This window comes from Euleptes europaea, chromosome 2 (assembly GCF_029931775.1).
Source record: "Euleptes europaea isolate rEulEur1 chromosome 2, rEulEur1.hap1, whole genome shotgun sequence".
NCBI classification, from domain to species: Eukaryota; Metazoa; Chordata; class Lepidosauria; order Squamata; family Sphaerodactylidae; genus Euleptes; species Euleptes europaea.
The window spans coordinates 62,737,481-62,755,028 of NC_079313.1; the positions used below are offsets into that span (position 1 = coordinate 62,737,481).

Genomic DNA, 17,548 nt, shown 5'->3' on the forward strand with positions numbered 1-17,548 from the left:
ACACTAGCAGGTCGTCGAGGTACAGGTGTACCTGTATCCCCTCGCGCCGCATCTCCACTATGAGGGTCACCAGCACCTTGGTGAATACCCTGGGGGCTGACCCCAAGCCGAATGGGAGGGCCTTGAACTGGAGATGGTCTCTGTGATAAGCGAATCTTAGATATTTTCAAGATAGAGGATGGATTGGGATGTGGAGGTATGCCTCCATGAGGTCGATGGACGTCATGAATGATCCATGTTTCAGAGCCTCTATGATGGAGTGGAGGGTCTCCATCCTGAAGTGTTTTGTGGGGACATATTTGTTTAAGAATTTTAGGTCTAGAATGGCCCTTCAGTCCCCGTTCTTCCTCGGGACAGTGAAGAAGGTTGAGTACACCCCGGTGAACTGCTCTAGGAGGGGTACTCTTTCTATTGCGCTGATGTGAAGAAGGTGGTTGATTGCTTCCGTAGTCCGAAGATGCTTGGATTCCGATTGGGATCTTGGAGAAGGAACAAAGCGGTCGGGAGGGGTCGTGCGAAGTTCGATCCTGTAGCCTTCCTGTACCAACTGGAGCACCCAGGCATCCGCTTGGGAGCCCACCCACCGTGGGTAGAAGTGTTGGAGTCTTCCTCCCACAGGAATCACTTTGGCGTCACTGTTTGTTGGTCTTTGTGAACTTGCCAGTCTTATCTCCCCCTCTGAACTGGGATTGCTGGAAAGGTCGGTTGTTGTAGCGTCCCTGTCCCTGTCTACGAAAGGGCTGGTTGTGAGACCAGGATGGTCGTCTCTGGTCCTGTCTGAATCGATGAAGAGTATGTGAGGAACGAAAGGAGTGAGTGAAACCCTTCTGTTCCTTCTTGGAGGACTTAGGCATGGTTCGCTTTTTGTCCTTGGTTTCTGCCAACATCTTGTCCAGACGTTCACCAAACAGCTTTCCCTCTTGCAGAGGGTAAGAGAGAGGGACAGATTTAAACTTCGAGTCAACCTGCCAGGTTCTGAGCCATAATGCCCTGCGGATAGCCGCATTTAAGGACATAGACCTGGCCGAGAAGGTGAGAGCATCTAGAGACGCATCCGCAAGGAAAGAAGACGCTTTAATAACTCTTTCCATGCCATCTGTAATTTTTCTTCTCCTGTGAGTAGCTGAGAAATCTTTTTTGCCCATGCGATGGAGGCTCGGGCTATGATGGCAGCAGTAGCATTGGCTTGGATAGTGAGGGCTGTGGACTCATGTAACTTCCTGGACAGAAATTCCATTTTGCGGTCAAATTGGTCTTTTATAGTCCCAACACCCTCCTCTGATAAACCATCTGGGGTCTGGAGGGATGCTACTGGGGCATCCACCACAGGTAAGGCGAGTAACTCCATGGCTGGTGGAGTCATCTCATACAGTTTTTTGACTGATGATGGGAATTGCCTGTTTTGGGTGGGTTTGTCCCACTCTGCCCTAATAAGACTTACAAGTAATCAGGTAGAGGGACTCTCCTGCTCTTTGGGGCACCCTGTGGGAAGTAATCCTTGGTTCCCACCGGCCAGACCTTAGGTGTAGTCTCATCTGCCTTAGTTGCTGGTTGTTCAGAGAGTTCTAATGCAATTAGTGCCTTAGAAAGTAAGTACTGGTAATCCTCAGGAGAAAAAAGCCTAGGTTGTTCTTCCCCTGTAGTGATATCAACCTGTCAGAATTGTACTCTCCCTCCTCTCTATACCCTTCAGAATAGTTGGATTGGGAATCATCAACTTGCTCCCCTTGCCCTTGAGAGGCGCCACTGGAAGCCTTTAGGGCAGCCTTGGTGGGCCAGGGGCCAAAGGTCCGAGACTGGCTGCAGCAGGGTTCGCTTGCCAGGGACCTGGAAGGAGAGGAGGACTGCGCCCTAGGCTGAGGGACCTGTGGGGCCTGTAGAGGGGCGTTTGTCTGGCCTGCCTGCGGTCTACAACTCTTTCTATGACCGCCTCCATATCACTTAAAGTAAATACATTTGCCCCCGTCTGCAAGTTCCCGGAGCCCGCTACGTTACCATCCGGCGATCCGTGGTTCCTGCATGGACTGGAGCGGACCGACTGCTCAGCACACCGGGAGGAGGAAGAGAAGTCGGTAGATGCGGTCGCGTGGACACCCGAGCTCTGCTTTGGGTCCCGCGACCGCTTGCGGCTCTTGTTACTGGAGCCGCCTGAGCCTGCATTCTTGTGTTTGACCCCCACCTTTCCCGCCTTCTTTGAGGCGGTGGTAGGGGCGGCAGGCTCCGTATCCTCTGAGAGTCCGCTGTGGCGGCTGACAGAGGATCCCTCTTGGGATTGTGTTCCTGGAGCCTTGAGGGACTGATCGTAGTCCTTTAGTGAAAGTAAATAGTCCTCTCTGGGGACGTTCTTTGCCACGTCCTCCATTTTGAATGGGATCAGGCAAGAACTAACTGACTAACTTTTTTTTTTTAAACAGACGACGAAAGACGAACGGCACAAGGAGCACAAGGGAGACAAAACAGATACAACGAGGAAACAAACAAACAAGCTGAAGAGGTAAAGGCAAAGGAGCTCTGCTAACTGCGTGCTCTCCCCGCAAAGGCAGGAGGAAAAGTGGAAGCTACAGGCTTTCCCACCCAGGAGACAGGAAATGAGAAGTTTTTAGTCCTGCCTCCCCGAGCAAGCTTCAAGATGCCCCTTTTGCCTGGAGCGGGAACAGAGATTTTTAAAGGTCTAAACCGCCTTTGCAACTTTAAGGGACTATTTGTAATTAGCACACTAACAGAGGTGAAAGGGTGAGATTAGAAAACTGTTCCTCACCTCCTACTTCAGCCCCCAACTGGAGTGCTACAAGCAAACAGCTCCACAGCATTGGTAAACTGAACTTTAAGGCCTGGAGTGTTTCAAACCCCGTTTTCAGCTTAGCAGCATTCTGAAGCTTTTTGCCTACAGCACTCTTGTTAGGAAGGTATGCAGAGGTCTCCTCACCTCTTTCTCCATTCCCCAACAGGTGCATCACAGGCAATTTGCAGGATGGCACCTTTTTAAAGGGAGGTCAGGAAGGTTCCCGCACTTCTTTCATTTCACAGAATGTGTAGAACAGAATTGTTCAGAAGGACATTTTACAAAGGGAATAAGGTTATACTTTTAATGTCAGATATTTTAGGCAATTTTCATTGCCTTGTTTATTGTATGTACCACACTATTGTCCCACAATTTTCTTATACAGTAGCCCAACTTTACTGCATTGTTTGTTCTATGCATTATACCATTTCTACAGCATTTCTCTCAGTTTTTTCAATTTTGTATTATACCATTTCTACAGCATTGCTCTCAGTTTTTTAAATCTTGTTTTATTGCATTGTTTGTATGTATTATATTGTCATTTTTGCATTGTTCTCCAATTTGGTAATCAAGTTTTAATGACTGTATGTGTTATACTGTCTTCATATATGCTGGTCTCGGACCGTATTAAACTCTCTTTGTACTTTGTACTGTCTTCATTATGTTATTTACTTCATTGTGTATCTGCCTGGTTTTGCCCTGTTCTTTGTGAGGTAAGGGGTTACAGTCCTGTTTTTCAGTATACTTAGGGATTTTTCCAGACACACAAATCCTGCCCACTCTGTGACTAGCTGCACAGTGCTACTTTCATTAGCATGGAGGCCTTCTACTTAAACAAAGGGAACAAGGTGGGAACTTGAGACGCATCATGGAAGGATGGAAAAATCTCTACCCCACCCCCAAAATCTTCCCTCCAGTATTCTACAGTTCTTAGGGCATGAGCTGGCCAATTTCTCTTCTCCCCTTTTTGTTCCTTTAACTCTGAACTGTGAGCATTGAAGTGCATTCACTGCTTAGCAACACATTTTAATGGCTCCCCCTTCTGATTAAGCTATAAAAACCTTTGCAACTGCACCAAAAATGTAGAAGGTAGGGATGAGTGGCATGGTTTTGTTGCTTTCATCATCCAAGCAGGGGCCAGTCACTTTATGTTTAGATTTAACTTGTTTTTTTAGGCCTCATGGTAGCCAAGAAATTTTCAGGTGTGGGGGTATTAAATACACCCTGTGATAGGAGCCTTTTCAACATAATTTTCAAACTAATTACATATTTGGGGGAAGTTAGCACTGCTAAGTCTTGTTGTCTGGCCTCCTGTATAACTCTTAAGTGGGTAAGGGGAATTTTTCTACAGTCTTACAATGCACAGGAATTGTTTCCTAAAAACATTTCCTGTTCTGGATGAGGCTATTTATATTATGTGCGCAAAATGTTCATATAGCTTTACCAGAAGGCCTGAGACATTTACCTTTTTCCAGTCTTCTGAAGGAATATAATCTTCGTCTTCTTCAGATTCCTCTTCTATTTCACTATCTATATAAAAATTAATAACTGTTACTTAAATGGGATTAGCTGCCCTGAAACATATTCCTCCAAATAAAGTATATCCTAGTTACAGGTTTCTCAAAGCCAAATCTGGTTGGTTAACTAAGCATGGAGCTATGATGTCACAACCACCTCTATGTGACTAGATGTGGTAGGGACCTCCTTACCAGGTAATCCTGAGAACTGCAACAAGATTTTCTGCTAAAAAGCCTTACATACTCCCTCCTGCATACAAACTTTAAATATCTGAACTATTTACTGCTGCAGAGTTTATATTCACTGCATTTGGCTTACCTAAGAATGGCTTCATTTTGAAAGTCAGAAAAAGCATGTATTTTCATACCAGAACAGAAATGAACAGATCTTTTTATATCTTTAAATCAGACAGAAGACTGTTAGAAGCAGCCAGTTGATGAGGATGACCTTTAAAAATAATTCTAGCAGCTACCAACACTTTTGTTATTTTACCTTAAAGTCATCAGAAAACACTTAAGAGTTCAAATGAACAAAAAAAAAAGGATGGAGTCAAACACACCTGAGACAAAGTGATATGAGAAGATTATCAATGAATAAAAGAGATTATAATGTAAAAGAAGAAAATTCAGGAATGCAAATCCTACGGTGTGTGTGTGTAAAGTGCCGTCAAGTCGCAGCTGACTTATGGTGACCCCTTTTGGGGTTTTCATGGCAAGAGACTAACAGAGGTGGTTTGCCAGTGCCTGCACAGCAACCCTGGTATTCCTTGGTGGTCTCCCATCCAAATACTAACCAGGGCTGACCCTGCTTAGCTTCTGAGATCTGACGAGATCAGGCTAGCCTGGGCCATCCAGGTCAGGGCAAAAGCTTTTTACCAACCTTTAAAAATACATATGCAAAGAGATTAATCAATAGGTTAAACCACGTGTTAACCATCCTATGAACCCAAAACCTCTCTCTTCAACTTGATCCTATGGTTTCATATACAATGAAGGAAGCAAACCCAAAACATGGTCTCTGCTTGCTCGGGGTCCTATCAACCTTAAGCTATAACCTGCGTTTCTGATCATACTTGCTCCTAAATAAGTAGAACTGAACTTAGCGGAAAGCAGCTAGGGTGCAAGCATCCATACAGAAGCAGAAACATAAATTAATATTATTGTGGCAAATGGTCCACAGGAAACACCATAAACACTTTTTTTTCTTCTATCTCGTTATCCAAAACATAAATATTTGATTTGACAAGAAAACATTTCACTTTCCACAAAGAAATTAAGAGCACACTAACTGGTTCTGGAATTCTGTACCCTGTTAACAAGTACACTTTGGTCTAAATCCTTGTGACACCGCATTTCCATCAAAGAAGTGACTTAAGAATGAGTATCAAAATTGTACTGCAAGAAACCATATCCGTCTATACACTGTCTTTAAAATTCTAGCAGCTTAAAAAAGGTTTAATATATAACATGGGGGGATTAAAAAGCCTAGTGCATAAGCACAAACCATTCCAGATCCTGAACCACTGTCACTTCCCACATTTGTTCCAATTTCTATCTATACACTCAATACACAAAGTTCATATTTGCAGGCAACCCCAAAATTGCAGCTCTCATAGTTCAATAATGTTTCTAGTCCTCATGAGAAGCTAATAAACAAATAATAAATTCCAAACCTAAAACAAAGGTTGCATTCATTGGGGTGTGAGAATGTGCAGACATTCATGTAATATCATGAGTTAAAATGTTTGGAAACTGGTTAAGATTACAGCACTTAGTACTTGAAGAAATCACATACTTGCATCAAAGTATTTACTCCGACGTGGTCGAATTATCTCCTGTACGGCAGATGGTGCTGGGTCATCATTGGAGGACTGGGTTTCATCCTCCTGACCAGATGAATCCTTTATGGCCTCCTCCTTACAAAGAATGAGACAAACAAGGCAGAGTTACTCTTAAGGTCAAAATTTTCTTTGTACTGCAGATTTTTATTCTGTCCTTCCTCCAAGAAGCTCTGGACAGCATACACAGTTCTTCCCTCCTCCATTCTGCCCCCACAACAACCTAAGAGGTAGGTTAGACTGCCAAGGTCACCCAGGGAGCTTCATGACTGAGTGGAAATTTGAACCTGGGCCAAACTACACACCACATTGGCTTGTTTTTTTTACAATTATATTTTCCCACCCCTAAGTTTCACTGCCAGAGAGAGACATTTTACACATGAGAACAAGAAAAAGACTTGTTAATACTTATTGTAAGTTGTACAATTTGCCATATAGTTTGTCACTTAGACAAGCTGCTTTTTGACACAAGTAAATGGGCTAGTAAATGTGTTGGTATTTCTCTGCATGACATACTGGAAAAATGAAATGTATTAAAATGCATGTTTCTCAAAGTCTGAGACAGGGCACGATACCAAAAGCCATTAATAGCCTGATCAGAAGCAACAGATCTGCTTACTTCTCTGCCGGTGCCCTGTTGCAATTGTCCTGCAGCATTGAGTAACAGCCATGAAGTTTATCACAGCCACTGTAACTCATGAAACTACAGAACATTCCGATTAAGTGGCAAGACCGGAATCAAGGCTCTCTAACAAAAGCAGAAGGCGAGTGTAGCAGATTCACACAAAGAAATGCTTTAAAATGAGAGAAAATATATCAGTTTACACCTGAAATGCCTTATGTTATGCTTAATGATGCTAAGACACTGTGTTTGGGATGGGGTTAAAATGAATAAGACTATTAATATAAACTATAGCTTGTTTATAATTCTTAATGGATTTATTCTAAAACACAGCAATATAAGCAAAGCTTCTTATTGCAGGTGATAGGGGGAGGATAGCAATGTACTTTAGGAGCAAAATTTACCAGTATAAGCATGGAAGCTTCTCTGTAACATTTCACTTGCATTATTCTCTTTGCTGTGCTTACCTTCAATCTATTCTACAGTCATCTTCACAAAAATATGGAACTTTTGCTGTTGCATATTTTTCTCTAAAACCGCTTCACATTCCTATAGTAGTAAAAATAATGGCTTGGATCCTAAGGTGCCATGAAGCAGCAGCTTCTCCAACAGCATGGCTTTTTCATTTGAAGAGGAGGGAAGGGGAACTTTTGCTGATTTCCTCCCTTGTGTTGCAGGCTTCCAATTTGCACCCCAAACTGTTTCAAGTCCACTGACCCAAAATTTCGAGGATAAAGCACGATGCAGCAAGGAGGGGGGATGAGCAAGCTTCCTTCCTCTAGCATGACTCACCTTGCTCTGCTTAGGATCCATGCAATTGTTTTCATCACAAACCCCTAAGATAGCTATGTAATTTGGTACTTACCTGCATTGCCTGAGGCAAGTTGCAAACACCTATGTGCAATTCTCTGAAAGATTAACTGCCATCCCTCTTTTCACTGAGGACATGCCCTTGCACTATTTCTGCTAGTATGCTAGCCAAGGTGTTATTCTCAGTGATTTAAAGCCAGTCCTGGCAACGTCCATAGGGATGCACTCACTGCTTCCTCTGGGACTGTACAATGATAACTTGGATTGTATTTGAGACTGGGAGTAGACCTTGGGCTTGCACACTTTCCCTGCTGTTCTCTTTGGAAGTCAGATAACAGAGTTAAAAGGAAAAGCTAATGATTTCATTGGGAAGATCACACTTTCTAGTGACTTCTAGCTCATAAAATCAGGGAAATCCCATATTCAGCTGTAGGATGTCTCCTGTTCAGCTGTGTCCTACCTACATGAAGGGATGGGATGTAGGAGAAATGTAGAAGGGCAACTCTTAACCCAAGAGCATTCACCAAAGTCAAGTAACAAGTAACCACCTGACTCTTCCTTATGATTTACTGGCTCTTTAATGGCAGAGGTCTCCAAAAGGTACTTTGCTGGCTGCTAAAGGGCAGTTTGCACAGCCTCAGAAGACTTAGGAAAAGATAATGGGAGAGAATGCTCTCACAAGTCTCAAAGATCTGGGAAGGCTCAATCAACTGGCCTAACGTGTCTCTCTACGCAAAGGGTATGACAACCTGCCTTTAGTGGAAGGGGGGCAAATGAAATGTATTAACAGGGAACATATCTCATCATAGCAGGGGTTGTCAACCTTTTCTTTATACTTATATACAGCCACCAAAGCACTGCACTGGGTTTCTACAGCACAATCCTATGGTCGTTAGTTCTAGCTTCTCCTTCTGGCCTTTAAGAGACAAAAGCTGGGAATGAAAAGCACACTCCAGGTTTAAATGCTAGTCTTTAATGCCAATTGTACATACCAGCTTGCCACAGGCAAATGGCAGTCAACAGCATGGACCAAACTTTCAAATGCATAAGTCTAACTCACTTTATTTTCTCCACTGAAGCCACTGTTGTCATCATTATCTTCACCCTCACCCTCCTCCTCCTCCTCTTCCTCTTCTTCTGGTAGCGGTACAGTACCATCATAGCCATAAAGGCTAAGTAGTTCATGAATTGGCATATCACCTTCCTAACAAGAAAACAGGAAATTATCATAATTTCAATCTATAAAGTGTTTTCAGTGAGTTATTTTATACCAGTGTCCTAATCGCCAGGTAATAGAGACAACAGCGGAAACCGAAACTGGTCACTGGAGAGCAGGTTACAGGCTGAACACATGATTTCATCTGACTCAAAGACTACTAGCCCTTTATGACAGCAGACATAAACTATGCCTGTAGTATGACGTAGCAATGGCATGGCTGTCTATGAACATATGGAACTGCCATATATCACTGGCTCATCTAGCTCAGCATTGTCTATACCAGTGACTCCCATCCTGGTTTTGCAACATCCCACTGTATTCCCAATGATCAAGAAATACTATGAAATTCTCAAAAAGTCTCAAAATTAATTTTAATTCATTTTAACTTGAGAGAAGTATATGCCATATGGCACATTTTTCTGAGCAATTGTCAATATTGCACATGTATCGACTTGAACTTTAATAATCCTTGCTATTCTAATGAACCTTTCGTAAGGCCCACCAACCTCTAGAAGTTGAATTTCAGGGAACATAGCTGCAACAGGAAAAGGGAGCCTGGAAAATTCCATTCCTCAAACAGAACTTTTATTAAGTTGACATATGTAATTTCAAGCAAAATACCACCTGAATATTATTTCTTAATTATTATTTTTCTTTTATATAATTTCAACTTAATTTATTCTATTTAGAAGTTAGGTGGGAAATCACAAAATCAAGCAAAAAACAACAGGATGTTACAACTCCAAAAAGGCAATCACTGGTCTGCACTCAATAGGAAAAACTTTCCAGGGACTCAGGCAGGGAAGGGTCATTCTCAATTCCTGCTTCTTACAATTCTTCTAACTGGTGAGACCAGGAATCTAACATGTGCCCTACCACTGAGCCATAGCCTTTCCCTCCCACCTCAATTTTTCAAAAAGTTAAGATGTGGTCACTGCAATATCTCCCCATGGCATGACTCAGCCCTGTTTTTCATACAGTTTTCTTTCTACTGAAATACCAGGCAATTGCCATTCCTACATGCAAGAAATGCAAGAGGAAACAGTCATTCCGTGGGGCACTCTTCCTGATGTGGGAAGGCAGGGCAGTAGCTCAGGGACTGATCGCTGCCATTTGTACTGAACAAACAGAGGCAGGCAGAGAAGAAGAAACAAAGGACAGCCTCTTCCTCAGCGGTTAGTATCAAGGTTAACACACAATTTACAGCTACCTAAAGAAGATGGAGAAAAATGAAATTACTATAATGTTTAGCTACCTCTGAAAATCATCTGGAAACTTCAGCTCATCCAAAATGCAGCAGTCAGACTACTGTCAGGAGTGGGATACAGGGATTGTATCAACCCCCTGTTAAAAGATCGGCACTTGCTGCCCATTTGTTTCCGGGCACAATTCAAAGTACTGGTTCTTACCTATAAAACACTAAATAGTTTTGGGTTAGGGTACTTGATGGACCATCTCCTACCATACTGTCTAGCCCACCAGTTACGATCTGCCTCACAAGGCCTATCCTCTGTGCCCCGCCCCCCGCCTTCAAAGGCGAGGCTGGTGGCAACCAGGGACTTTTCAGTAGTGTACAGAATGCCCTTCCCCTTGAGGCTCACCTAGTGCCCTACTTTGCTTTCTTTTAGGTGCCAGGCGACAACACTTCTGCTCACCCAGGTTTTTAATTAAGCGGTTGATTTTTTAAACACCATTTTAGTATGGAAGCTGATATTTTAATCTGTCAGTGGTCTGTTTTTATGGTCTATATTTTTACGCTGGCCTGGGTTTTAATGTTGGATTTAATGTTTTGCTTTTATTGTTACTTTGTAAGCCACATCAGGCAGATTCCTGGCGTATTTCCCCCCAAAATAAATAAGCGCTTGAAAAAACATTAGGTTGATTATCTCTTGACCTGGATAGTGTTGTGACCATGTTGAACTGATGCCAAAAGCTGAAGTCACTCTATAAGTATTAAGGTTTGAGGAGTTTAGACATGTCACTTTTGTGTTATTTCCCCCAGAGAAAAATATTTACAGACAGCAATCATGTTAACATGTTGGATTGGCTTTGTCTGACCCGCAAGCAGGACAGAAACCTGTGAATCAAGTAGTTTTTTTAAACATAGAATTCCATGTGCTTTTCAACCTTTTGATGCTTTCATACAAGAACTGATCATGATTCAATGTTTTTCACATCATGTTGGTGATACTTCCAAAATACTGCAGAATAAGTGCAACACCTGCCCCAAGTGTAAACTGTAATCTATATTCAACAGAACAATACACATGTTATGTAGATTATCCATAAACTCTGGTCATCATACATCCTCAATGCTATTCTAAATATTACAGAAGTTACCCATCGCAGAGATGACTGCGTGCAATATCACTGACACACACACTGGCTTTGTGTTTGCCAGGCTACTACCAAGGGTCAGTTCTCTTAATCTCCTCTGTATACTCCAGAAACTAAAAAGTTGAACCACTTTAAAACAAGATACACATTTCCATGCTGCTACTTACCATATAAACAAAAATGGTAGTGGTAGGGTGAGAGTATAATAAATTTGGCTGGCAGTGGGATCCGAAAAGTTCTCATTATTATGCTTATCTTCTCATTGCCCTGGATCACCAACTAGACTTTCTCAACCACCCCCTTTGATTTAAAAAGAGTTTACCAGCCTAGGAACTCATTAACAAGCAAATAGTTTGCCTCCAAACTTTTGTACCTGACTCCCCTGACTAAAAGGGATATTATATTAATCTAAACACACACATTCATTCCACCAGTAGACAGCCAAACTTATTCTGACTCCACTTTTACTGACATTATAGCTTTTAACATTTGACATATGTATCCCCTTCTCTTGGTCCAAGAACAATAAGAACTTTAAACGTTACGAAAGTAAGTTATGTAAAGGATAAAAAAATCAGAACTTAAAAGAAAACTAGATGAATATGAACAATTTACAGGGCTTAGAGCTAAATTTTATTCTCCATCTGTGTGGACTTTAGATTAGATTTACACCATGAAAACCTCTGAACACACACACACACACAAACTTGTCAAAGCTTCCCTATACTGGGCCATCAAGGTCAGTATTGCCTACTCTGACTTACAGCAGCTGTCCTGGGTCTCAAGAGATCTTTCACATCACACATTGGTGGTGGTAAGAGCTGACAAGTCGCAGTCAACTTATGGCGGCCCCGTAGAGTTTTCAAGGCAAGAGAAGTTCAGAGGTGGTTTGCCATTGCCTGCCTCTGCACATGACCCTGGACTTCCTCGATGGACTCCCAGACAAATACTACCAAGGCTGACCCTGCTTAGCTTCCAAGATCTGACAAGACTGGGCTACCCTGGGCCAGTCTGGTCAGTGAATATCACACACCACACATTACCTGATCCTTTTAAATGGATATGACGAGGACTGAACCTGGGGCCTTCTGCAAGTAAAGCAGATGCTCAATCACTAAGCCATGGCTTTCCATATCCCCTATTTTTGGATACTGTGGAAGATTACTATAAATATAGGTTCAGAAACCCTACTTGTTGCCACAACATTATGCACATTATTGTATTGATCTGTGCGTGGAAGCAACCCCACATATGCCAATAACCTTCGGTTAGTAATTTGTTACACCTGGCTAGAAGGATTGACACAAAGTATCATCACACAGAACATTTCTACTAGGCTTTTAAAGCTAAATTAGAAGTCTTCCTTCTAGATTGTATGAGTTCACTCACCACCATGAAATCACCATGAAAACACTCAGAAATTAGATTTATTGCTAAATTGAAATGGAATGCCCCTGTATAGTGGACAGTGTCACATAATATGGGCTGCAAATGATGGCTGACAAGCAAGAGGTCCCCAGAGCAACAATTGACAGACCTTTTGCTGTAAAATTCTAAACGTGCAAATATATATGAAGGTAATAGATGAATAAGCCACACCCAAAATTATCCCATTCACTCACAATTAAAATGCAAATAAGTACAGGATTAGGAATTTGGTTAAATTATTTCTAGCATTTACCCTGGTAAGATCTTCAATCTCAGAACTGAAGTTTGTTTCACCTTCCATCATTTCTTCCTCTTCTAATGTTCTTTCATCATCAAAATCATGAACCAGCATGTCAGCCGTTGGGTCAAATTCATGGTCATCTGATGTTGCCGACCCTCCTAGAATTTGATTAATAGTCTGAGTATATCACATGATAGACTTGTTAAGGCTATTATCACTCTTATGTGCCAACAACTCTAAAATTAACAGTAATCTAGAAATGAATTGTTTTTGCAAAAGGTTTTATTAGGGGCTTGGTTTAACACTATTTTTGCCTGGTAATTGTTGTTTTAATCTGTCTGGGGTATGTTTTTATCATCTATGTTTTTACGTTGGGCTCGGGCTTTTTAATACTGGATTATAATAAAAACAAAACATTACAAGATATTAATTATTTTTATTTTGTAAGCCACCTTGGGCAAGTTCCTGGTTGGGCAGCATAAAAATGTTGTAAATCTCTGAAAAATCTCTGAAAAAATGATCAAATAATAAAAACAAATGACTTGGGTAAGATATATGCTACTTTAAGACTAGCCTTGAAAAACACAAACCAAAGGTGATACTAAATGCTTGTAAAAACTACACTTTGCTGTAAAGCAAGTTACAAGTAGGGGTTAATTCTCTCGTTTCCCAGTCAAAACTAAACATGTCCATGTGCATAAGGAAAACAGAACTATTCCTTCAGTATGCAGGCTTTCAACTGGAATAGCATGCATTCAGATTTTCAGTCAGAAAACCGGGGTGGGGTGGGCAGTATATTACCAGAATATAATTCTATAGCACAAATAACTCCCCCAGCCACCAACAGCAGAGGACTTTTGTTTTTTAAATGTATGTACATTATTAGCTATTCCTATTTAGAGCCAAAAAATTCCTTGTGCAAGCAGAAGACAAGCATGTTTCTGCAAAGGGAATATTCACCTGATTTCCCTCAATCTTACTTATCCACAGGCCCTCTTGTACCATGTTGTTCCGAAGGATCCCCTGACTATCAGGAACAGTTTTGGGGGAGTTACAGTGAGTTTTAGCAAGAGGAAGGGGCAAGAAAACCCCACATGAGCAGAATACCACTAACTATTCTTTCGATCCAAGCCATCACACATAAAGATCTGAAAAAGTGTTAATCCTAGACTGTATCAGAACAGAAAGTTAGAATCTGTCAACTCCTGTCTTCGTCAGTTTCCTATAATTTTATGGCCTGGCCTTTTTATAGATAGGAAGATTCATACTGAGCCCCCCTCACTCTCTCACTGGGGCATGCTGTTATAGCCTTTACACAGGATGCACAGAATGTGCTGCATTCCATATCAAAGTACAAGTCTTCTGGTGTATTTTGGAATGAGGATATGCTATGGACCATGTTGTTCTTCTGAATACACTGGATAAGGATCAGCAGAACAAGTGCCACATCATCCATTTTCAGATCCAAAAAAATGAAAAAAGAGTCTTTTGTCATGTTTGCATATGAAGCTCTGCCCCCTTTTGGAGTGGAGTTTCTGTGCATGAAAAAACAGAAAACCTAAAGTGGTGATCACAGTAGACATGACTATAATATGCTCACATATTAGCAGTAACCTTCACATTGCAAACACACATGGACTATGATTATTTTTAGTACAAACTGAAAAGCTGAAATAAGCAGAGTCAACCCAAGTGGCACAACTCAGAATACTGAGGGGCAGCCCATCTTCCCCCCTTCACATCATCCTTGTGTTAGATCTGTCAAGAGTTCTGAACTCACTTAAACCACAGATTTAAGTCATTAATGCAAATTCAAGTGATATGGGGAAGGAAAATTTCCAAAATGGGGATATATTTTTCTGTGGAAAAATTTCTGCCCTATATATGTAAATATAGTCTCTATCTATAGTTGTCAGGCTGTTGTGTAGCAAATTAATCATGCTAGATGGGCTCAATGTGGGAAATGAAGCAGTGCTCATACACAGTGTATCTGCCTTTTGCTAATGTTTTAATATATAAATTGATTATTTAAATTTTAATTGGAGAATTTTCAAGAAAATTTGCTGATTCAAATTTTCCTGGAACTGGAAAATTCAGAGGCATTTTAATGGAAACTAGGCCAAGAGCAGCATGACGTAGTCCCACTTGCCTTGTACGGGATGGCAGTTTACACTGCAATCTTAGGCAGAGTTACACCTCTTCTGAGCCCATTAACTTCAATGGCCTTACAAGGGTTTAACTCAGTTTAGATCTGTTTCTCACTGTTAGATCACTAAATAATTCTGTACTGTCAAGTTGCACCTAACTCATGGCAACCCCAGGACCATGGGATTTTCAAGGCAAAGAGATTAGCAGAGGTAGTTTGCCATTGCCTTCCTCTGTGTTGCAACCTCCATCTTCCTTGGTGGTCTACCATCCAAGTACTAATTGGAGCCAACACTGCTTAGCTTCTAAGCACTGACAAGATCAGGCTAGTTAGGGTTATACAGGCTGTTCTTAGATCACTAGAGGTCCCTTAAACCAGACTACCTATTGGAATGGAACACAACACAATGGAGTTACAATCCAGCAGCAACTATGTATCGTATAAAATACATCAATAGAGACAACTTTTATTAAACATTCGTTTTTCTTTCAAGGTTTGTAAACATCAGAATTATAACTTTACCTGGGCTTGCCGACTCAACAGAAGGCTATCCAAAAAAGAAAAGAAAAAAAAGTTATCCACAGTCAACCTTTTTTTTAATCAGTATACCAGAAACAATCTGAATTACATTTAATATTTCATATTCAGGTACAAAGAAAACTCATCCTGTATATCCAAACTGTTGCTATTTTGTTTAATACTGTGTATTGTTTTAAGCTCCTACTGCTGAATTTGGATCCAGACACTGTCTTAAGGCAACTGTATTTTTGCTACTGTTTTCTACTTCTGTGACATTTGCTATTTTTTTTAATGTATGTAACTAGTCTGGAATGTCTCGTTTGGGTAGGAAGGCAGAACACAAATGTTTTAAATACATTAAAATATTTTCATCTTTGAATTTCAAATCAAGCACATAATTGCCTAGAACACAAACAACATATTACATTTTGAATAGGTAGTATGTCCTCTACATTTTGGTTCCATTCTTATTTAAAAGCAGTATATTAACTATCACAAAAATGTAAATTTTTCAGAAAATTCTGCCAATTTGTTTATTACTCCTGTTCAAATATCAGAGTAACTGTCGACTTGTTCTTTAACAAATGCATGTGAAAAAGCTAAAATGGAAAAAATACCACAAAAACTGCAGAAGTAGTGAACTCTCTCAGATCTGAATTTCATACAACTCACATTTGGCTAAGCAGAGAAATACAGTGATCTGTCACTATTTCTTGAGATCTTTAACAGCTGCCATTGCAATTTTAGTTATTTATAGAAAATCATATAAATATGGAAGCAGTCACGTGAAGCACAACTAGGTAGTGTTCCATCATTTATAATAGTTTGTGTGATATCAACCACACTATGGTCATTTATGCAGGGGAAATTTGTGTTTGGTTTGCTACACAGTTTTCTGCTCCGAATTCTCATACATCATATGCATGAGGGATTCCCCCCCCCCAATTCCAGGAGTAGCCTTGTGATTAATTAGGCATCCTCACTGAATCATGGAGCTTCTGAGTCCCTCCCCCTGAAAACGCAACCTTGTTGCAATTTACTTAGAGGGGGCGGGTCAGCTCTTAAAGGGACTGCGTGTGCTTTTGCTGGGTATTCCTCCTCACCTTTCTTCAATAGGTCCCTACCGGGAGCTGCCTTCCAACCTTTGCCGCCTTCTCCAGTGTCTTCCTGCACATTTCAAAAAGGTTTAACTCCCTCTTTTGTGCTTTGCTTTGAGGAAAGGGGTTGGATGGAAGGGACAGACATGTGGGAGGGAAAAGCCAAAATGGGCGTGGGGAGAGATACCCGAAGTTAAGAGCTATGCATGGAAATAGGGGGAATTTGCATTGCTCTTGCCTCGAAGCAATACTTAAATTCATCCTAAAACAGGATCCTAAAACTGCGGGGGAAGAATGAGGCCAGAGCAAAGTCAGGTCTGAAGGTCAGTAAAATCATGAATAATGCAAAGCAAGCCTCAAAGCAGTCCAGCAGGGACTGTGAAGTAAATACCCATGCATAAATGGCCTATGAGTTTTTGCAGCATTCAACTGAGCAGCAGCAAGCTGCTAAATCCACTTTTTACTATGTATGATGAAAAGGTTTGGTATCTGGTTCAGTCTGCCAGTCATTCACACTTACAGCTTCAATTACAATGCACTGTATTTGAAGCTGCCAACAAAGATTGCGAAAGTTATAGCTGATATAGTGTTTTGTCTGTGAAAGGAGCAGATCACCAGAAACACATCTATGCTAGCTTTACCAGATACAATTCAATGTATTTGTTTTGAACCCCTCACAATCCAATAATGCCTGTTATTTTTCTCCAGGCATCAAAGTAATCAAGAGCTGCCTTTTGATATCCATCATCATACATCATGAAAAGAGGAACATAGCAGAAAAAGGCTCTCTTAATCCAGCTCTGAAGCTCCCTTGCAACGATGAAAATGGAAAACAAGATGGCTGTACTGGGTAGCAAGTTTTATATCAAATCTGTATTTAAAAACTGTTACCTATTCAAAGACTGAGTCAAAGAGCAAGTTAAAAAACCAAGTAATAGGCTAAATATAACCAACATTATTTTTAATTTATTGCTGTGGCTGTTTATCTTCTA

At 41.1% G+C, this 17,548-nt stretch overlaps 1 protein-coding gene across 2 annotated transcripts in view; it reads right to left on the reverse strand.

Moving 5' to 3' along the window:
- MIER1 (MIER1 transcriptional regulator) overlaps window positions 1–17,548 on the reverse strand; it is a 41,156-nt gene that overhangs the window by 16,423 nt on the left and 7,185 nt on the right. Inside the window, exons 2-6 of one of the 2 annotated variants that reach the window (XM_056843965.1) lie at window positions 15,463–15,487; window positions 12,807–12,952; window positions 8,630–8,773; window positions 6,095–6,215; window positions 4,248–4,312 (exon numbers count right to left, since the gene is read on the reverse strand). In XM_056843965.1, the coding sequence (XP_056699943.1) occupies window positions 4,248–4,312; window positions 6,095–6,215; window positions 8,630–8,773; window positions 12,807–12,952; window positions 15,463–15,487 (501 nt within the window). The remainder of the gene's footprint in view (window positions 1–4,247; window positions 4,313–6,094; window positions 6,216–8,629; window positions 8,774–12,806; window positions 12,953–15,462; window positions 15,488–17,548) is intronic. The other variant, XM_056843966.1, reaches the window with a different exon arrangement.